This window comes from Mus caroli, chromosome 19, assembly GCF_900094665.2.
Source record: "Mus caroli chromosome 19, CAROLI_EIJ_v1.1, whole genome shotgun sequence".
NCBI lineage: Eukaryota > Metazoa > Chordata > Mammalia > Rodentia > Muridae > Mus > Mus caroli.
Genome location: NC_034588.1, coordinates 30,162,237 through 30,186,086, shown reverse-complemented (window position 1 = coordinate 30,186,086; position 23,850 = coordinate 30,162,237). Strand labels below are relative to the sequence as shown.

The 23,850-nt window shown below is 39.2% G+C and overlaps 1 protein-coding gene across 1 annotated transcript in view; it reads left to right on the top strand.

The window, feature by feature from the left end:
• Rnls (renalase, FAD dependent amine oxidase) overlaps positions 1–23,850 on the top strand; it is a 247,279-nt gene that overhangs the window by 198,647 nt on the left and 24,782 nt on the right. Inside the window, exon 6 of the mRNA XM_021151942.2 lies at positions 17,922–18,097. Coding sequence (XP_021007601.1) covers positions 17,922–18,097 — 176 coding nt within the window. The remainder of the gene's footprint in view (positions 1–17,921; positions 18,098–23,850) is intronic.

Sequence of the window (23,850 nt, the reverse complement as noted above, 5' to 3'; positions counted from 1 at the left end):
GAAAATTGGGGTGAGTGAAATGGAGAAAGAAACCCAGGAAATCCAGCCATTTTCACTGGTCTTGGCCTCAATGTAAAGCACTTCTCTCATCCTCATGTGTGGGACTGTGAAAGGCAGCCTGTTTTGTTTGAGCAAGGCATGGTTCAGTGATCAAAGATGGCTCCAACTTATTACCAAATAGAATAGAGGGAGGTTCTCACAGAGCATGGGATGTCCAGTGAAATATGATCGCTGCCAGAGAATACAAAAAAAAAAAAATGAGGCCAAAGATATTTCCAAGTTTTAAAGAAAATTGACTATTAGAAGGTTTATACCCCATATATTGGCTAAGCGTTATTATATATTAGACTATTGGTGTCTTACTGTCACAAATCTCTCAGATCCTTTTCTACAAAGACCTTTAATATACTAGAGCAAAGTGATCATTTTCAAAATGATTCCATGTTATGACCATGATTTTATTATGTGGTCTATAATATTCTAATTATTTTTTAAAACTATATGTCACTTTTTAAGGTTAAAGATCAAAGTCTATAAACCATTAGGGAACTGATCTTTATAAGGATAGGAATATCTGTATTTTTCAGCTCCCAAAATTATTTATGACTCTATAAGTAATTCACTAGTCATACATATATTTATTGGACCTCTAGTGCACTGTTGATGTAAGCCATACATTGTTCTAAGTGTCTAGATGGAAGAGACACCCAATATTCCACTCCACTAGAGCTTATATCTAACCAGGATAATTTGAATATATCCCTATAGAGAAAATTAAAAGCTCAGATTCCTTGTAAACAAACTCTTAATAGTATTCCATCTGTTCTTTCTTTTATTTCAGTGGAATTTTGAGGATATGTGGTTTAAATTTTATGCACTGAAATGGGGATAGAACATAAGAAATAATACCTAATGTTGACACCTGGACTCCACATGCATGCACAAAAACACATGTGCTCAAACAGAAACACACACATACAGAGAGGGGGAGAGAGACAGACACACAGACACACAGACACACACACACACACACACACACACACAGAGATGTCATTTACTCTTTTAAAGTGCATACTCATCATCTTACTATAATAGTCTCTGAACCAGTCAGTGTGCTAAACTCTAGATGCTTTTTTTTATTTAATCCTTACAACAACCCTATAATTTATGATGATGGTGGGGGTGGTGATGTGTGGGCTAAAGTTGAGAAATAATTAAAAACATGGCATTAGCCTGAACTTTGTCTTTAGTGTATATTCTCTGATAAAAAATAAAATTTTCTGTCCAATAGGGCCTAATAAATACTCCCCATAGAGATTTAGTGCCCCCACCACCTACCCTGTACCATACTGAGACTGCCTGAAATCTGGAAACTGGACCCTTCTTTTTCATCTCTAGTCTGTATTTCCTATCGTTTGTATACTGAAAATTGTGAATTTTAAAGTACATCCTTAAAAGTTCAGTGTATGACACCAAGCCTTCTTTCTAATTCTCTCTCCACCCTTCTCTCAGATTCGAATTCATTAAGACCCCAGCACACACAGCACTTTAGCCCCTCCTACTCCACTGCCATCACAGCCCCATCATAGGAAGTGAAGGATTCCAGAAGCCTAATTCTCCTTCCCCCCCCCCACCCCCGGTGAAGTACACTGAGATCCATACCACAAATCATGAAGATAACTTGTTATTTGACCTATTGCCTCTTGCATATGGCTTCAAAGAACTTGTGAATTTTCTATCCATTTTTAGTATATAAATGAAGTATCTGGTATATCAGCAACTATTCTAAGTAATAAATGGGATGAAAATAAACCAAGGCACTCTTAAACAATGTAGTGCTTTTACTCACCATAATAGAAAATAGCTCAGTTGACCTCAGAAGTGGTCTGGAGGTTAAGATTAAAATCCCAAGGAAAGATAAACGATTGAGAAAGCTCAGATGACAGTATTCGTCATGCTGTCGCCATGGACCAGAAACTTCCTCACTGGGGACTGCATAGAACAGTCAGAGAAAGAATGAGTTCCCCTACCCGAACTGTTATCACAACTAGGACCTAATTACACATATATGTGTGCCTTTGTGAATGTATGTATGCATATGTGTGTCTGTGTTCCATTGGCATAGGTCAATTTCCTATGGTACCAAGTCATATAAAACACTTTATAGAAGTCTAGACTATACTTTGTACATATGCTCCTTTTCTTTGCCCCTCCCATTTTCTTAAATTACACCCACAATAGTTCCCTCATTCTCTAGTTCAATTCTATTTTCATGTAATACTACATAGATGGTTTTGTGAATCTATGTAAAATCCAAAACCCACCAATGAGAGAAAGCACATAATATCTGTCCTTCTGAGGCTGACTGAAGTTACTTACTATGACTATCCTTGGTTGCATCTATTCTCCTACAAATATTTCTTTATTAATAAAAAAATCTACATGTATGCCAACAGAGGAATGGAAAGAAAATACTACCTCATTCTGCAGACTTCTAGAAAGTTAAAGCTGAAAAGATCTTAAGAGGATGGACTTTTTAAAATCCTTTTACTTTATACATGAAGAAAATGTAACCCAGAAGTCTCAGGCTTCCTAAAGAAAATGGTCAAATCTAAGTTTCTATAGCACACTAAAAACATAAAGTAAAATTCAGAGAAAGTGTGAATGTTACTACATTACAGGGTCTCTTTTACAGGTCTCATTAGTCATAGATAAAAGAATTTAAAATGGACTTACAAAGAAGCTCAAGGATAATTTTATTGGAATGTGAGAGAAAAAGGGCAATGGAGCAAACTGGGGACCTGAATAGCTGCTGGATGGAACAAACTGACAGGAGGAAGGGAGAAAGCCATGTTTCCAGAGTTTAGAACTAAGAAAGCAGACAGCTCAACAGTGGTCTCCAGACAGAAAGAATGCCTAGCATGTCAGGGCCACTTGGCTTAGGACTTTGGCCATGTCTGAAAAGGGAGGTATAAAGGGGGTGGGGAGTATGCACTCTGAATTAGAAAACCAAAAATGGACAAGCTTAGCAATCAGATCTGTAAGCAACTACTGAATTCCTTAATCTTATGTCATAAGTGTCATGTGACACTATTCCTGAGAAGTTGCAAACAAAAGTCATATCACCAAAGACAGTGGAAAACTATCAAGTCAAAGGATACCACTTAATTTCAACTCTGGTAGCCAATGAGTTTTATTGGGGTTACTCTTAAGAGAATGGGTAATGGTTACTATAAAGGGGCAAAAATTACTCAAAGACAAGCAGTAGCCCTGAAACCCTACCCCAGCATATAGCTCACAAAATCTGTAGAGAGGGGGATGTGTAAAGCAAATAAGCAGGATATAAAGTAAATAAGTAAAATAAATAAATAAATTTAAATTAAAAAAAGTTGTAGCCCACGGCTTTCAGGTAGCTCAACAGGTTAGAGAGTGTCTCTTCCAATGAGCTCAGTTGGTCTTAGCCTCTGTCAGGCAACTCAGCTGGTTTGAGAATGTCTCTCAGCAGTCTTTACTGCCTATATAAGCTTGAGGATTGAGGAACATCGTGTCTTTGATCAGTTTCAGGGTCTTCCTGAAGTTTTTGAATTGTTTACTTTCTGAGTTTTAAGAAGCTTCCTTATAGAATGGAATGAATAAATATCCTACCCCCTTTAGAACATCTTGGATCCAAATGAGCTTCCCTCTAACATAGAATATTTTATCTCAAAGTATTATCCAACATTAGGGCTTGCAGATGCCTAGTTATCTGTAGAAAATCATCCCCAGTGTTCCAACCCAGCCCCCATGTCCTTCCTCCTGTTCCTTTGCCGTACCTCTTTCCGGTGCTCACAGATGTGGTGGAAATAACATGTTTATGTTGTTATTTCAAGGAGGCTGAATTACTGGAGAATGTTACCATTTACTTTCTTAGCTGGCTACATGCTCTGTGATTAGTTTTCCATTATTTACTGTAAAATTGTTTTCCAAATTTGTGTACATTTTCGTACATGGGTGCTTCAGGAAAACATCTTAAACTGGAAGTCCGAGCTCTATTTCATCTCATCGTGTGGGGTTTCCAACATGTTTATATTTAACTAGATGCCCATCAGAATGATTACCTTATTCAGAGCTGTTTAGAGGATATCCAGTGCCTTGTTAAACATAATCTATCCAAACATATGTAGCTTTGGATAACAAGGATTGCAAATATACATGTGCATTAGCTTTAAAACTTCCTTTCCTAAACGCCTTTATTTAAATTGGCAAATGCATACATCTACAGATTTGTTAGTGTTTGCTGACATAGAATAAACAAGTTAAAGATCCCTAAAATTTTTTACAGAAGAGAAACTAATAGGTATGTTAGCTTTTTAAATATATATCTACACATAATAATAGTTACCCAAAAAAAAAAGAGGCCATGAATTTGAAAAAGAGCAAACTTGGGAGAGTTTGGAGGGAGGAAAAGGAAGGAGAAAGTGATGTGATTTACATTAAACAGCTAGTCTTTCCTGATCTGTGATGGACAAGCCCCATCATGTGGTCCATGTGACACTGGGCCCATGACTGTCTGGCTGCAAGCATTCGGTGCTATGTATTTTAAAAGTGCTCAGCTCAGTCCAGTGCTGCTGATCAATACTATTTACTAAGTGGAGAAAGCTTGCTTTATCTATCCATACTCCTTAGAAGATGAGGAGTAATAAATTATCCCTTCATTCATTCATTCATTATCCAAACAGTCAACATATATCAAGCACTTACTATTCTCCAGCCACTGTGAGAGGCATTCAAAATGTAAAAGATAAATGTGAAACAAACAAATGCTCACACATAGAAGAAGAGAAGAGACCACTGAACCACTGTCATCCCAGTTTTATGGAGAACTTGCTCTCACTGAAGAAAAGTAGCCCCTTGAGAGATTTGGATGTTGGTGAAGGACACTGGGCAAACTCCAGCATACACCCCAGGTAAACTTCTCCAGACATTTATAAACTATGTTACCCACCATGGTATCCCATCTCCTTCCTGTTTTTAGTAAAGAGTCTTTACTCTACAAACTCATACATCCAATGGGTCACCTTTACATGAAGAAAGAATAGAAATTGTTGGGCCGACTTTTAGAACAGTTGGAACCCACGGGTCAGTCTTTCAGTCTTCCTGCATCTTCTGCATGTAGGGGCTTGTGTTTTTAAGTGTGCAAATTACTGCTGGATGTGACATTTTAAAAACAAGTATTTTGATATTTTTACTGTATAGGAAGGGATTTAAAGATGATGGTGAAACCATATTTTATAATAAATAGTTAAAATGTCTACCTGCATTTTACTCGAATTGATTGATTAGTTTACATAAAGTGCTCGAATTGATTGATTAGTTTACATAAAGTGCTAAGATGTAGTTTTAAAAATTATAATTCCTTTGAAAAAAAGAAATATGAACATACGAATATAAAACTAGAGGAAAAGTTGCAAGGTGTTTTGAGATGTTAGACATCATTAGCTTTGGATATTGTTCAGCTGTGCGGAGATTTATATTGTACTAATTCCCAATTGACAAGTGCACCGAACTCAATAAGATCCAGATTTCAACTATGATAATAAAAAATTTAAAACAAGTAGGTCTCGACCTATAAATCCATATACCTCTTAGAGTACAGAGAAGAAAATATTGACGAATATTGTTAGAAAGCACCTTCCCTTACATCATCAATGTCCTATATGAAGTAAGGGAAGATAGCACCCCAGTAATTCCAGTTTTCTGAAATGAAGTGAGGGTGTTGGTTGTTGGTTTGGGGCATTTACTGTGTGCCAATCCCCAAACTCCTCACTTTACATGGCTTTAACCTTCATAGTAATCCTGGGCTTTTCCACTAAGACGAAGAAAAGATAGATCACTGGGGGAAAAAAGTGTGCAAATTCAGTTTGCAGGTGAAAACATTCACAAGTAACCAGCTGAATTAAAACTAAACAGAAATGTACCAGGCACCTGAGCAGGAGGACCGAAACTGGGAAGAATGTGAAGACACGGAGAGCTCCAGTGTGCTAATAGAGGAAGTCAGTCAGTTATAGCTAAAATGGCTTCAATGGTGTTTACTCCTAACTTTCTTTCATCTTTATTTATGTGTGTGGATGCTTTGCCTGTATGAATGTCTGTTCACCATGTGCCTGGTGCCCTTAGAGGCCAAGAAGAGGGCATTGGATCTCCTAGAACTTGAGTTACATGTTTGTTTGGGTGGTTAGTTACCATGTAAATGGTTGGAAAAGAACCTTCGTCCTCTGGAAAAGCAGCCAAAGTTCTAACCCACCAAGCCATCTCTCCAGCCCCAATGCGCTTACTCTTTGATTTAAAAATTCTACTTCTAGGAAATCTGCCCTACAGGGAGATAAACAAAAGTGTAACAAAGAGATAAGATTTAAACTGTGTGGGCTCCTGTGACAAACAGTCTTAGACTTGTATATAACTTATTATTAATAAATTCCCTCCAGTTCTGGAGGCTGAGAAGTACGAGATCCAGACACAAGACACTTGAATTTGTGGCAAGGACTCCCAGGCTCTGCTCTGTGGCCTCATCACCTCCCGAAAAGCCACACCCCTCAGCACTGTCACCGTGGCAACTAGATTTCCACACATGAATTTAAAGACAGACATTCAGTCTCTGGAAGAATAAACATGTACGTTGCAAAATTGTAACAGTGGCAAGCTGTGAAAAAGATGTCCAGCTGTAAAAGATTAAATAATTAACTCTGGCAATCCCCAATATTATTAAACAAGATAGATGCCAATGAACTGATAGAGCACTCTGGATATTTCTTAAGTATACAAATCCAGTCAAAAAACACTGGCTATAATTGGCTTACATTTCCACTTTAATATTATGAATAAGTATTTAGGCTCATATATAAGATATTTCTGAAAGTGACCTGAGGAACCGTTGAATGCAGCTATCATTGGATAATGGAGGTGCTGGGTCTTGAGACAGAAAGCTACTTTCTCCCTTTGACTGTGTTTATAGTGTTACCACTTAGACAAAGGCAGTTTAAAAACAAAGATGACCCAACCCTACCTTCCCTTCCTCACAATGTGGGACCGTGAAAGGCATCTTGCTCCCTGGTTGAGCTAAGGCTTAAAACCTCAGAGACCTTGAAGGGATGGTAGGTGTTTTGCCTGTTCCTGGAGAACCAGACACCCTATAGATTTATAGCCATCCGTCATCTAAGGACAACGCCCCAATCCCCTCCACAGGTAGAGGTCCTGAAGTGCGGTCATGCTCAAGTACAGATCTCCATTTCAATGAGCTACCTAAAGGCCTGGAGGGCTTAGCCAATAAGCTTTCCTTTCCCAGACATTCCTCCCTGAAAAAGGCTTTAACCTCAGACCCTCCCTGAGAAGTGGGATTTACTCATCCACTTTCCACCATGACAACTGATGCCTTAAAACTGCCTCTTTTTTATCCGGGATTCGCAGTGGGGAGCCATGGAGAAGGTCTTTGTCTATAGAGCTACTGCCTAATCTCTCTGTGCTCCCAGCCTCGGGTGCCACCAAGCTCAAACTTGCCGCTGCAGTCAAGCCAAGGCTCTCACCCCTTTTTCCACCCGGCAACAGGCTAGATCCAGCCTGCGGCTCCCACTCCGATTTCTTTCACAGTTCCCAGTGGCGCCTGGGTGTCCGAGAGCCTAAGAAACAGACTGACCAGCCTGGTCACAGGTCTGGGGATCCCCAAAGCCAGCTCCAGCGCTTTCCCACTCCAAGAGCAGTGTCCCAGGGCTTCCCTACAGCCTGAAACCTGCCCAACAACAGCATGGGGTAAGCTTGGTCAACTTTCTGAATCCTGCCTCTCTGAGCAGCCAAGCCCTGTGGCATACTAGAGACTTTTTGATTTTGCTTAAAAATGGCATTTGAAAAGCATGCCAACCTAAACAATTTTGCTAGTGTTTTCTCTAGTAAACATTAGTACATCATATTGAATACCTATTTGGGGAAAAAGGAAGCACCATGGTCACATGAGAGTCATTCAGCCAGTGAGTGAGGAGACAGTATTTCTGATGCCATTTCAGCTAATGTCCCTCAGCTCTGCATAGTGGAAGGAAGGACCCAAGGTGTCCATGCTAAATGAAACATATATTATTTCTTAAGATAGAAAGTTATAGTCCAGGATTTTCTGCAAACCTTAGATGGTGTAGCATAGTTTCCTAATAAATGTTAGATACAGTCCTCTGCAGTGAGGGGAGGAAAATGACAGTGAACTTCATCTATATTTCCTGTAATTTAAGACTGCCGTTTCAAGCCTTATCATTTCCCCTTTTCTGATAGGCATTTGATCTTTAAACGAGAGGTAAGGATTTGTCAGGTAATCTTCATGTCTGATTGCCTGCCAGGAAGAACACAATTTCCCTATTCATTTATCTTTAAGAATCTTTTCTGGGCTCTTGCCTTTCTCCTAGTACTTCTTTAGAAGTTGTTTGTCTCCCAGATGAAGCTCTCTGTTCCACTCTCTTCCTGTTTACACTGGACATTTAAACTGGGTACTGTTATCGATTAATGTGGATAGATTCTACCTCCAGAGAAGCAACACGGAAGGAAAAAAATCAATATTTTCTCCCAAAGATAGTACAAGAAAATGAAATAAGTAAATGGGCAACCTTTAAAGCCATCTTTTTTCTACACCTAGTCCTTGGGAGAAGCACTTATTCCCTGAACTTTGCACTTCTGTTAAAACCATAAGCCTATGTCGGATTGATATAAATACTTGCCATAGAAATCCCTGCAGTAGACAAAGTTAGACATACTGAACTTGTCTGGGATGTGATTTGCAGAGAGCGAGCCAAATTTTAGTATTTGGTTGATACTTTCTAAAGCAAATAAACTCTGAAATTGTTCCCTCTGTTCCTGACTCTGGACCAACAGGCACAGAACACCAGCATGTTGCCAAGATATGGGGTGCTAAGACAGAATGCTATATCCACATTTGGCCTGCTAGAAAAGTGAGGAAGGAGAAAGGGAGGCTCAGGAGCCTGTGTCAGCCTTCAGGGGTCTCTGCTCCTGCCCTACTCTTCTCCCTCTTCCTCTGTAGTACCCTCATCAAGGAGGAAGCAGAGCAGACATGGAGTCTACAGGTATGATTGGCTTCCTCTCTGTCAGAGTTGGGGCTGGGTCCCTGGGCTGAGTAGAAGAGAGCCACATTGTTAAGAAAAGTCCTTCCAGCAAGAGGAAGAAGATAATTGACAGTTCCACTCAATTGGAAAGAGGAAAAATTACCACCATTTGCCGTGTAGTGCTTTCAGCAAGTTCAGACGCGTGTGCTTCCCAAGCCTCACTCACTGACACCACCGATGAGATTCCATTCAGTTAATAACAGTTCTGCAGTAACACTGCCCGTGCTTTGTCTCTTGACACTTGAATGAAATAAACCATCCTGAAATGCCTCACACATGTGCCTCCTAGCGCCAGACACTGCCCTGAACACACATACATGTCTGCTATACCATGGAAGAAGAATCATTTTCACCCAGTTCCTATTCCGCTTGGTCCACAGTGGTGTCCGCCATCCCTAATGCTTTAGTCCTCTGCTTTTCTCTCAGAGATGAAATTTACAGCTGGCTTTTGGGGAAACAAGTTGCTGTCCCTTGCAAGTGACTAAAATAAAGTCTACCAAATGGAAAATCTCTGGTGCATTTTCATGCAAGTAAGAAATTTGGCTTTCAGTACAAAGTAATAAGAGAAAATATGGGGACAGGAATCCTGTATGACCTAAGATTGAACATCCCACATACATTATTTCAAAATAGGAAATAAGAAATGACAAGAAGTAGAAAGAGAGTAGAGAGTTAATTTTTCCATACATCCAAGTTTCCAGGTAATATTAAATTCTCTCTTTCACATCCCTTCGAGTTTCTGTGACTACGCTATAGATCTAATATAGGCTAGGAGTTTGTGGATGATAACCAGTCTCACTAACTGCCTATTACTATCAAAAAATGCCAAGCTATTTCTGTGGCCGTATAACACATTAAAATACCACAAAAGTTTCATTTGATTTTTTTCACAAAGAAAAATATTAAACTGACATTGTTGAATTGCCTCTTTAAACCTAGTTGACAGACCCCACGTGATATTATAAAGTTAATTTATTAATTTTGTAAAAACTATCCTTAAATATAGAGAAATCAACTTACTATCAAGATGTTTTAATTCAATCAATTTTTAAGTCATTCCCTGTTTTTAGTCGGGTAGTTTTCCCTTCTTATTTGTGGGTTACTTGTCCATTTTTATCTCATTGCAATGACCAGACCAATGTTAAATATACTATTGGCCTTTCAAAGAACCTTTGGTTTTTTGTTTGTTTGTTTGTTTTTTGTTTTTTGTTTTTCAGAACGGAAGTATTTTTTAATTAGGTAATTTCTTCATTTACATTTCAAATGCTATCCCAAAAGTCCCCCATACCCTTCCGCCCCCCACTTCCCTACCCACCCACCCCCACTTCTTGGCCCTGTACTTGGTCTGTTCCCCTGTACTGAGAAATATAAAGTTTGCAAGACCAGGGGCCTCTCTTCCCAATGATGGCCAATTAGGCCGTCTTCTGATACATATGCAGCTAGAGACACAGCTCTGGGGGTACTGGTTAGTTCATATTGTTGCTCCACCTATAGGGTTGCAGACCCCTTTAGCTCCTTGGGTACTTTCTCTAGCTCCTCCATTGGGGGCCCTGTGTTCCATCCAATAGCTGACTGTGAACATCCACTTCCTGTGTTTGCCAGGCACCAGCATAGCTTCACAAGAGACAGCTATATCAGGGTCCTTTCAGCAAAATCTTGCTGGTGTGTGCAATGGTGTCAACGTATGGAGGCTGATTATGGAATGGATCCCTGGATATGGCAGTCTCTAGATGGTCCATCCTTTCGTCTCAGCTCCAAACTGTGTCTCTGTAACTACTTCCATGGGTGTTTTGTTCCCAATTCTAAGAAGGGGCAAAGTGTCCACACTTTGGTCTTCGTTCTTCTTGAGTTTCATGTGTTCAGCAAATTGTATCTTATATCTTGGGTATTCTAGGTTTCTGGGCTAATATCCACTTATCAGTGAGTACATATCGTGTGAGTTCTTTTGTGATTGGGTTACCTCACTCAGGATGATGCCCTCCAGGTCTATCCATTTGCCTAGGAATTTCATAAATTCATTGTTTTTAATAGCTGAGTAGTACTCCATTGTGTAAATGTACCACATTTTCTGTATCCATTCCTCTGTTGAGGACACCTGGAGAACCTTTGTTTTTAATGTTACTATAATAATCTACATCATTCAAACAATAAACAAGATATTCCATCTCATCTTGACATCTAATTTTTTTACATGTTATTTCTTATTTCTCATAAATTTACATTAAGTGACAATGGATGTCGCTAATATAAATTGAGGTCATCACACTTTACTTAATCATACCTATTAGCATGATATATTATAGTAGATAAATCATTGGAAAATCTGTATGATTCTTGATGGAATTTGCTCAGTATTGGTGATCTTATTCATGCTAGGCAAGTACTCTGCCATTGAGCAATACACTCAGCATCCTTTTCTTAATGAGAGACAGTCTCATTTGCTTACATGGGCTTGCCTTGAGTCTTTCTTCAGTCTTTCTGCTTCAGCTTCCAAAGTGACTGGGCCACCTTAGACCCAGTGATGATTTTTTAAATAAGTATGATTGGTGAATTATCTCTATAATCTTATGGAAGAATGGTTTGTATTTGTATCTGTAAATGTGCTCTGTGTGTGTGTGTGTGTGTGTGTGTGTGTGTGTGTGTGTGAAATCAATATTACAGTAGTTTGATCACTTGAAGGAAATCACAAATAAAACAACCAGGTCCTGAAATTGGGATCAAGCTTTTCTTCCAGTTTATGTACTGACTGTATTTTCAGTTTCCTATGTGTTTGTTGGTTGGCATTCTCTTTCTCTTTGGTTGAATAGGTTTTGATATGTTTTATTTTCAAAAACAATTGCCTACCTTATTTTATGATTTAAAAATATCTAGCTTAAGTCTTCTACTTTTATGTCTTTAAGAGTTTCTCTATGTCTGATATGACCTATCTGTCAGAACAACATAGCTGGGATGTGTGCCTGTCTTCTTCAAGTAGAATGGAAAAACACACACACACAAAGGAAGAAAGAACATATCTCCGCCGAGATGCCAAAACCACAGAACAACCCTGAGGCAGATTTGGTACCAGAATTCATTCTGCCATCATACTTCATAAATCTAGTTAATCTGGTCATAGGCAATATTGCCCACACGTATCTAGCAGAAATAAAAAAGCAGATCTAAGACAGAACATTTTAAGCTCAGGCTTAAAGAAATTGTGAGATAAAATGCTTAGGAACCTCCCTCAAAATGATGTGTGTCTATATAAATGTGTGTATATGACATGTAAATATGAAAATGTATATATATAGCCATTAAAAAACAGACATGCACACAAAGATATATATATATATATACCTCTTTGATCAATAGTCATTCTAAATTTAAAAAATAATAACAAATTTTATAATGCCCGAAGACTTAGGTCTAATCTATCTCATAATATAAAATAACCTATTGAGTATGTTTTTAAAAAATGAAAGAGCACTGGTAGTAAGCCTAAGGAGAAAAAAAAACTGTCCAAATTGATCATGAAGATTCAACATGACCGAATAAAACATTTGCCAATGAGACGTTTGAAATTCAAAGAACAGATTAAACACAAAATTAAACAGACATGGGGAAAAATAGTGAACTGATGAATAAATCAGAAAAATGCATTTAGAACTTAGCATGGAGAGATCAGAATAGGAAGTATTTAAAATGGAATTGAGACATGAGACTGAGATGAGGATCTCAAATGTACATAGTTGGATTCCCACGAGAGGCTAGTAGAAAGCACGGGAAGGGAAATGCTAAGAGAACCAGGAGCTGATGGTTTCCAGGGCTACTGACAAAGCTGAGTCCTTATATTCTAAAAATCCAGTGGGTTCATAAAAATGCAAACAAATTCAAACTTCCAGAGATTCAGGTAAAACTTCAAAACACCAAGGCCATAAAAAAAAATATAACTGCAATGGCCTGACGTCAAATTAAAGATTGATTTCTAGAAGCTAGCTCAAATCACATCTTTAAAATCAGAATGACAACTCTCTCAATATATTGTTGCATACCAGCAAAACAAATTTCACAAGTGAGGGTGATGACGCTCCTGTGAACTCAAAACCTGAGAGTGACTACTTCTGTGGGGCCATCATTTAAGAAACTTTAAAATAAGATGCTTTGGAAAGAGAAGATATGTGTAATGAGAAGAGCTGATATCCAAGAAAGAAGCTTGGAAAATGTGAGCAAACAGTCTCAGTGTCAGAAAAAAAAAAAAACTGAAGAGTGAACTGAAGGGTTTTGGGATTCTAGTGTTGTTCAGTAAAGCATAAAGATGTTAACTTGCTTTTAACTTTAAAGATAATAGGAAGATTTAAGTGTAAAAAGGTCTTTTGCAGTTGTAGGTAAACATGTAAACTTCCAAACTAGGAGGAAATAGAATAAATGGGTTAAAGAAGACACTCCAGTTGGGGAACAAGGAGGACGGAGAGGAGGAGGAGGAGGAGGAGGAGAAAGGGGCTGGGGAGAGGCCAACAGCAGCTTGCTACCCAAACATGAGGACCTGAAGTCCCAGTCCCAGCACCCACATCAAATGCTGGGCACTTAATCGCAGCGCTGGGGACGTGGGGACCACTGGACCCAGGGGCTTGTTGACTAGCCAGTCTAGCCACCTGATGAGTTCCAGCTTTCTCAAAACTTACTCTCAAAAACTAAGACGGAGAGTGACTGAAAACGACTCCTGGCACCAAGCTCTTGTCTCCACATGCACACACACACATTCCACACCAACACATACACTCTCACACCACCCACAAAAAAAATGTAAACAAAATGTATAACAAAAGGATAATCTTTTTGTAATTTTCAAAAATCAACCAACATTGAAAAAGTCAAATAAAATAAAAAATAAGATTTCAACTCACAAATGATTCTAGATATTTAAAAGGTTCGAATATGTTATTAAAATGTTCAAAATCAGGAAACTAGAAATACATCAGTAGAGAATAAAAAGTATTTTTAAATGACAAGAGAAATTGGCAAATATATCATCAGGCATTTCTCTCATTGATTGGTCAATCAGTCAATTGTTGTCAGAACTTAGTTGATAAGAATCTCAAAATTAATCCTATTGTACTCATGTAAAAAGTTAATTCATGGGAGATGGCTTTGGGTAAAGCGCATGCTACACAAGCATGAAGACTGCTTTGGGGTGACCAGGACCCACTTAAAAAGCTGGGACCTTTAGCCCCACCTCTGACAAGACAGCCAGATCCCAGGAAACAGTATGGCCAGCAAGCCCGACTTATATGGCAAAGTTCCAAGACAATGAGAGAGCCTGCCTTCAGTAAAAGGTGGGAGGCAAATGACACATGCAGGGCTTTATGAGACTAAAAGGTTTTACAATCATCCGATAGTTGTCAGGAGTTCTAAAACTCAAGAGAGAGAATATTGCTTATAAGGTAAAATAGCTGCTTACAGATAGCCCTACATCACTGAACGCCAGTGAGCTGCTTGCAAGACTGTCATTTTCTTTGAACATGCTAGTAGCTACTCCCTTACAGCACTGATGGAAGTTTGCTGAACAGGGTTTTCTTCCGTGCCTCTCTGTCTTTTCCCATGTGTTTATATAAATATCCAGAAACTCAAGTCTCTTAATTAAAATTTTCCAAAGTAGGAACTCTGAAGCACTTCCACACACTAATGTTCTTAGGCACCATTAAAAGCACTCAGAGACTTAACCCAAAGATCATCTTGTTTAAACCCTCTGTTAGGCTAGCCTACTCCTGGAAAACTAAATGTGTATGAGTGTGTGTGTGTGTGTGTTTTTTTTTATCACTTTTGCAAAACAACTCTTCCATGCAAACTTTATCATTAGAATTATAAGCAGAACCATGTTTTTCTCAGTTCCCTACGATTATTCTTAGCATTACCTATTGATATTGAAAAGCTTTGATCTACCAAACTGAAAGAAAAAATCGTAAGACACCTGAAGACCAACACCTACAATTGCCTTTTGGCAACATATGTACATGTATGGGCAACATATGTACATGTATGGGCAACATATGTACATGTATGTGCACAAACACATATATAAACAAAAGCTAATTCAACATCTAAAAACTTAGATTCAAAAGTAATTGTAGCACTTGGGAGAATAGACTTTACCTGCAGCCATTTAACAGATTTTAATGCATCATCCATACCACATTTCCTCAACACAATTTAGTTCAAACGTTGCTTTCTGTATTAGCTCTTCAGGTAGAATGCAAAACAAAGGTTTCATCATGATAGTGTCATGTATACACATACGGATCACTGCATAGCTTTTGTTGGCCCTGACACTGCCTTTCCTGTCCTTTCTCCTCCATTCCTGATAGTTTACTGTTTTATCCCCAATAATGTCCCTTTTATGCTTTCTAGTAACATAAGTGCATATATTCATGCCTACAATCTATATATGAAAGAAAATGTTATATTTTGCCTTTTTTTCCAATGCCTTCTCTTGTCTCCCCATTAAACCTAAATCCTAGTAACATAGTTGAGGCTTTTTGTAAATTTGTGTCTTCCAAATCTTAGTTTTATTTAAACTCTAGTTGACTTTTCTTGTGTGTGTGTGTGTGTGTGTGTGTGTGTGTGTGTTTCATTTTTATCTTCTAAAAGTGCCTTTAGCTTTGGAGTTGAAGTCATGTTCTTTTAAACTTCTTCTTTAGTCTAAATTTTAATATAAATTCTCAAAATTTATTCATTTCCAAGAAAAAAAGTAATCAGGCTGTTCTCTGTTCTCTCATTATTACACAAGAATCATTTCGGTTTGAATCTTAGGATTTCTTTTTGTATTGCTCTCCTAGGAGGAGACAGCTATTGTAGATGGGAAAAACTTGCCATGCACCATTACCAGTATTAGAGACTGGAAAAGAGTCCCTCTTGATGCTCAACACATAGCTAACCTTTATGTCCCTTTAAAGCCTGCCAGTGATGGCAAGCAGAGCTCTCTTCTCCTGCTTCACTGATGAGGTGACTTTCTGTCTCTGCTGAGATCTGGCACCTCACAAATGGAGGATGGAGGATGGCTTTGCACCCCTCCAGTGTGAACAAGCTGCCTGAGCTTTTTAGCTGATACATAATAAATGTGTTAACTGTCCTGTAAATATCGCCTGCTCTCGTAAGTACGTTTCCGGTTGCTATGATAAAATAGCAACTGAACTTAAGGAAGGAAGGGATCATCTTGACTCACAGTTCAGGGTACAGTCCGTCATGGTTGAGGTGCTTTGGCAGCAGAAGTTTAAGCCCCTGGTCATGTTACATCTGAAGCAGGAAGCAAAGAAGAGGTAGCATGATGCAAAGGGTTTCTCACTGTGGGAGCATTCCCTGAAATAGCATGCATTTTTGCACAGATGAGTGTTTCCCTCTGTGCAGTACTAGTGAGGTGTGCACTCACAGGTTAAAGACATGGCCTTCCCATGGACGTTTGTCTGCTGCTTAGAAAGGTGGTTCCAGTTACAGGGAGCTGAGCAGTGGACAATCTGGTTCACTGTAGCACTTCCAGCACAGTGTTGCATTCATATCCCAACAGATGAGGTTATGTGGCAGCACTGACTCTTTCTTGTCGCATTTTGAAACTATTCCCTTGTATTTATTTTGGAAATTTATAAGCCATGGTTCCATGGACTTAGTGAAATGGGGAAGGGAAGTACTTTTATTAAATAACTCAGGGATCATTTAAGCAGCATCTAGGAACATCGTCCTTTTAGCTGATTTATTCTCTTCCTCCTGACTCTTACTTTTACAAAGCATCTACTTCATATGTTGTTTGATCTATGTTATAAACCTAGGTGGGTACGAGCTTATTAAGATTTGACAAAAATAAAAATAAAAACATCTCTGAAATGTAGAGAGGCTAACTGGGCATATGCTTACTACATCCATTAATGTATTCTTCCCAGCTTTCTCCTCAATAGTATTTAAACCAAACTCATGTGGATGTTCTTTCACATATTCTATTTTCCAGTGCCTTAGTCGCCTGAACGCCTTTAACTTTATGCATTATTGGCTGCCTTGTGTTCTTCTAAATAAGGAAAGAGTCAGCCAAGCACTCAGGTTCTGCAATCATGGAAATTCAGCAAAAATAAATTGAGTGACAAATAAAAATGGAGGTATAGATTGGTCAGACTCTTGTTTCTGTTGTTGACTGAAAGATAAAGAAGAATGGTGGTACTACTGCACTCTCACCACAGAGGAGGGAGAAGAAAATAATCTCAAGTTTAAGGCCAGCTTGGGCTACATAACAAGACCTTATCTCACATATACACACAGGACTCAAGGAATAATATTAGGAGAAATATTCTGATTTGAAAGAGATAATTTATTTTTCAAGGTATCAAACAATGTAGAATTGTTATAATTTTAGTAAACTGTTTTGCAACCTTCCTAGCATAAATATCTTTCTGAACAGCTATTTCATTCTCAGAACTTAAGAAAATAGGTTATTTGTAATATAATATATAAAAGACTTACAATTTAATTATAAGAGAAAATAACCAATAAATTTAGCTGAACAGGTTTTAAGGGTGCTCATTGTCCCTCCCAGTTCCTTATCAAGAACTGGTGACTTGTTTTCTAAAGTACATCTTCAGCCGTCTTCCTCCTCGGGAAAGCTGCAGCTGCTTTAGAAACAGCCAAAGCCAAGCTGCAGACATGGGTCTCTGTTTGCCTCCATTACTGCCTGATTGTTATGGTCACTTTCTACTTTGGAATCCAACTCTGTCTGGGCTGTGCTCTTGGGTTCCCTGCTTTAACATGTGTCTTCCTGTTCCTCTCACACTGCAGAGTCATCAGAATGTGGTCCGTCCGTGGTGATCCAAACCACTGTCCCATTTGGAGTTCAACACTTGGAGGCCAGTGAGGCGGATGTGCAGAAGATAATGATCCAGCAATTGGAAACCATTCTGCCGGGTTTGCCTCAGCCGGTTGCTACCATATGCCATAAATGGACATATTCACAGGTAACTAGAAAACGTAGTGGAGTCTTCTACATTGTCTAGTTGAGGAAATGAATGCCGGGATCCTTGGAGTTCATATGGGTTTGTCATATGCATATGTCATTTCTATAGGTGTCATTGTCACACTATTGCTCAGTGAGATGTGCGTGTCATTTTTACCAGCCTTGTCCACATCCCATCGCACTCTGAAATTCTAGGGTTTCTTATACAGGCAAGAGAAGTTGCACATGCAGATGCAGCTGTTTCTCTGGGGATTTTCCACATTGACACTGCGGCTGTATGGTAGCCACTTTAACCATCCGGAGCTTTGCTGTAGGTCACATTAACACTGCATGCATATCTAGTTACCACAGTTTTCATTTTTATTGAGTTTCTACTTCAGTTTGAGTGGTGACAGCAGAGGTCTTTCATGAGTAACCCTAGAATATTGAACGGAGCTGCCTTCCAGGGTAAGCTAACCCTGCTTATCATTCTTCTAGGTTAGCCTTAAAGCTCTTAATACAGAGTAAATCTTGACTTAAACACACACTCTTTTACTAGAGTTGGAATCCTGTTCTCGGAAACAGCTCTGGATCTGTAAACTCGGCTGGGAAGTCATTTGGGGGTCAGTGAAGCAAAGGTCGGATAGACTGCAGACGGAAAGCCACAGAGACATGTGTTTTCTCCCAGTTCTGAGCCCACGTAACAGATTTGTGAGCACTATTGGTTATCCGAGCTGTAAAGCCTTCACAAAAAGTGGTGTTATGGGAAATTGCAGCAGATTTTGTATGTTTTAAAGGGCTTTCCAATTCAGAGGAAATAGTAAATTACTCACTAAAATATTGCAGCAGGTCTGTGTTTACCCATATCTTCTCAAGTTAAATTATACAGGGGACCTCTGGAGGAAATATTTACTTAAGCATGTCGCAGTTACTTTAGAAGACTTTGCTCTTTCCTTTTAAAAGATTGAAAAATCTCAATAGCTAATGTCTCTAAATGATATTTATCTCAATTTTAAGTTGACTTGAAAGAGAAGCCAGAAAAAGAATCTTGTTATAATTTGAAGTTGGGTATATTGTATATAAGTCATTTTGCCTATTGTAAATACTTCTTTAAAAGAACAGTAAATTGTGACATTTGTGTGTGTGTGTGTGTCTGTGTGTGTCTGTGTGTGTGTGTATGTAAGTTTTTCTCATAATAAGTTACTATAGACTAAAAAATAATGTTTAAACCTACTCACATATAAATTTAAATCTACTCATTATATAATTTTATATAATCTAAAAATAGCCTTGTCCTAACCATCAACCTACCTATTCAAATATTGATGAAACAATATCACAAAGTTTCACCAAAAGATTATTTTGAGTACAATGTATAGCCAAACTCTAACAATGGTTTTTATTGCAATTTGGATGTTGAAATCATTCCACTACATTTATAATTCTGTAGACATAGATGTTACACTTGCTGCCGAGCCTGAAAGGAGACAAGCTATTGTCAAAGCTTCAAAACATGCATTTCACACTGTTCACACACTTCTCTAGCATCTTGAGCAGCAGTCTACAAGAGTAACACTGTCATTTGTGGTGAGCATCTCACCCCTAGATACACAGTAGAAAAGGGACTGACCAATGAAAGGTCAAGTGGCTTGAGATAAGGTTCTTACTTCCACATTATCTCCTCAACAGTAAATCCCCATACTTTTCAGTGGTCCATCTTCACCTTTGGAATTTGGTGGGGAAGGGTGTGCCCCATGCCTTGCCACCATGGCCTTGTCTCAATTAATCAAGGTACATTTGTGTGAATGTTGGATATAATGCAGCACTGAACTGATAAGAAGGTGATATAAATGAGAGACAGAAAAGAAAGAGGAGCAGGGGCAATATTTCCAGTGCTCTCAAATCCCCAATTCTGAGCAGAGACTGTGCTCTTAAGGAGGAAACCCAGCTGAATCTCTGTCCAGCCCAGGTCCCACACCAGGTTCCTTCTGTCTCTCCTCCCTTCTCTTCCTTCTGGTCTCCATATACTGTCCCATTCCTTTTCTGCTCTTTCTCTGAAAAATAAAAAGCCAGAGCTCGAAATGCCTTCATATTATGAAAGTTTCAATAAAACACAGAACTAATATTCTGTTCCAAACAGTGCTAGATGGTGTTAATTCTCTGTTCCAAACCCTGCAGGATCAAGACTTTCCCTCCATTCGTTTCTTTTCTTCTTTTTCTTTTCTTTTGTGACATTTGAACTGAATCTTCACAGTAAATGCTGGAGATGGGTGGAAAGGTTGGGCTTGAAGCTGTGCAACTGCAAGGTATGACCTATTTAATGTTGAGAGTAGAAACAAACTGGAATATGCAAATGTCAAATCCAGATAACATGGAATGCTAGTGAGGGGTGGAGTGGTAGTAACTTCATTAATGCCAAGTGAGGATATGAACTAGTAGAGGCATAAGTAGGCAGGTTAGGAGCCTTTTAGAAATCTTGACAGGAAGAATAGAAAAATGGCTTGGCTAGAAAATATTTTTAAGGTACTGAAAATATTTTGCCTCTATAATAGTAAATTGCATTATACATTTGTCCTAATCCATAGGATATATAATATTAAAGATGAATTTTAATGTAAGCTGTAGGCCTAGGGTATTTTATTTTTCTCACTGCTATGACAAAAAGTAAATGCAGTTTAAGTAAAGAACAGGAATTTGGGGAGTAGGACCATGGTTTAAGGGATTATGGCCCATCATGGCACAGCAGCTATGACTACTGGGGCAGCTAATCAAATTGTTGATCCTGCAGTCAGGAAGCAGAAAGAGAGATGGTCACTGATTCTCAGAGCACCTTCTCCTTGCTCTGTTTTATACAGTCTAGAACATCAGCCCCTGTGAGAGCCCTTCCCACACTGAGGATGTGTCTCTTCTGCCCAATTAACCCTCTCTGGTAAACCCTTCAGGGCATTCTTAAAGACACATCTCTTCAGCAATCCTAAATCAAGCCACTGAAAGATTAGCCATCATAAGGTGACAGGCTGGGTCAATTTAGAGTCAGCCATTTCATTAGCTCACAAATTTGAAAGCTAAAAGTCCAAACAGCATGGCACTGGCCCCAGTGAAGGCCCTGTTGCCTAAGTCACCTCATGGTGCATGGCAGCATCTAGATCAGAGCAAGCATGAGAGATTCCGTGGTGAGCCATGAAGCCAGAGTCAGAGCTGGAGGAGCTGCTATGACAACTGATCACAAGAAGTTGCTCTGAGTCTGCTAACTCCAACTATCCTAACGACCCAGCCAACTCCCACCTAGCTCCTTCTCTTTAACACCTGGCTGTGCTACATGGGGAACCTAACTTCCAGCAGCAACATGAACCCTGGGAAGACACCCACAAACCACGGCCACACCATCACATTTACCTTGAAAAGTGCTCATAGAGGCTTTGCAGGCGCTGCCGTTGCTTTCTGCGGCCAAGGTCAACCCCGCCCTGTACTTCAACATCAAACCTTAAGGGAAAGTGTTAATACACATGTAGGGCCCAACTACTACCGTAGAGAACTTCGAGGTTGTTTGTGGGGAAGTTTCTCATTCTCCTATTGGTTCCGATGCCCACTGCCCTCCCCCACGAAGGCAGGAGGGAGGTGAATCTCCTCACTGGCCTCTTCACTAAGGAATGTCTACAATGTCACCAGTTTCTTTTCTGAAACCATAGAGACTAATATCTGCTGAGGGCTCTAAGACTCTAAATTGAATTTTGTCTTAAATGACATAGTGGTACATTTTTGTGGGTGCTGCAAATTAAGGGGGAAAATGTCTTTGAGCAACTTGGCAACTGTTTCTGTACTCTCATCTAGGGTTTGGATAAAATTCTTCAACTGCTGGGTATGGGTTTAACTTAAGAAAGCAGTGGCAGATTTTTTTTTTTTTAATGCTTCTCAGTTCTTCCATTTTATACCAATTTCCCCTTCATAATTTAGATGTTTATTCAGTTGATTTAATTTGATGTCTAGTCCCTATAATATTGCATTAAGGATTCTGGAACAATTGGTTATTTTAATACTTTCAGCAGAAAACTGTTCATTGAAGATGGCTTTGCACATAACCTGACCCAGGACACTCAGTGGCGCTGCTAACCCTGCTGCCACAGCACTGTGCTCCTGGGCTTTCGTTTGTTTCAGTGTCTACCCTCAGACACTCCTCAAGCTATTGCTGCTGATTGGTGCTAAGGTGTAACTATGATATTCCGCGTCCTTCCTTCATTAAAAAAAAAAAATGAGTCTCCCATCCAGGTAACTAGCCAGGCCTGACCCTGCTTAGCTTCCAAGCATTCAGGGTGGTGGTCTCTGTTTAATGAAATGGAAGCTTTCAGCCTTCTATATTTCCTGTGTTTGATTCTTGCCTGAAATACATTGGGTTTTTTTGTTTTGTTTTGTTTTGTTTTTTTAGGCTTCCCTTTTCTGCTATTTTTCTTTGCGCCTTCATGAGTTGCTTTGTTGTTGTTGTTGTTGTTGTTGATGATGATGATGATGACACCACTTGTCAAAGACTGCTTGGATTTTTCTCTCTGTACTCAGTCCTTCACAGAAACATACCAACATGTAGGTGCATCTCATCTTCTTTACTCTTCTCTCACCCTTCCATTCATGTTGCTCACTTTTGACACTGGCCTTTTGTCTCCTCAGACAAGGAAGTGCTTGCCTATTTCTATAGAATACCCTTATTAGAAGGAGTACAGGACTGGTTCAGTGCTAGAATATTCCTTACAGATTTTTATTTGGAAGTCCACGGCTGATTTCACAGAAGTACATTTATACTCTTCTGAGGATAATTTCTGGTAGGTGATTGTACTGAATTTCAAGACTGAATTGGCAAAAAGCAAGTGATTTATTCTTTCTCTTTTGTATGTACTTTCTATTGTTATCTTCAATTTCTTCTTTTTTTATTAGATATTTTCTTCATTTACATTTCAAATGCAATCCCAAAAATCCCCTATACCCTCCCCCTACCCTGCTCCCCAACTCACCCACTTCTACTTCCTGGCCCTGGATTCCCCTGTATTGGAGCATATAATCTTCGCAAGACCAAGGGCTTCTCCTCCCATTGATGGCCTACTAGGCCATCCTCTGCTACATATGCAACTAGAGACACAAGCTATGGGGGGTACTGGTTAGTTCATATTGTTGTTCCTCCTATAGGGTTACAGACCCCTTTAGCTCCTTGGGTACTTTCTCTAGCTCCTTCATTGGGGAAACTGTGTTCCATCCAATAGATGACTGTGAGCATCCACTTCTGTATTTCCCAGGCACTGGCATAGCCTAACAAGAGACAGCTATATCATGGTCCTGTCAGCAAAATCTTTCTGGCATATGCAATAGTGTCTGGGTTTGGTAGTTGTTTATGGGATGGATCTCCGGGTGGGGCCATCTCTGGTTGGTCCTTCCTTCCATCCAGCTCCGCACTTTGTCTCTGTAACTACTTCTATGAGTATTTTGTTCCCTGTTCTAAGAAGGAATGAAGTATCCACACTTTGGTCTTCCTTCTTCTTGATTTTCATGTGTTTTGCCAATTGTATCTTGGGTATTCTAAGTTTCTGGCCTAATATCCACTTATCAGTGAGTGCATATCATGAGTGTTCTTTTGTGATTGAGTTACCCCACTAATTGCTGAAAAGAACAGCAATGGCTTGTGCTGTAAGATTGAGAATTGACAAATGGGACCTCATAAAATTGCAAAGCTTCTGTAAGGCAAAAGACACTGTCAATAAGACAAAATGGCCACCAACAGATTGGGAAAGGATC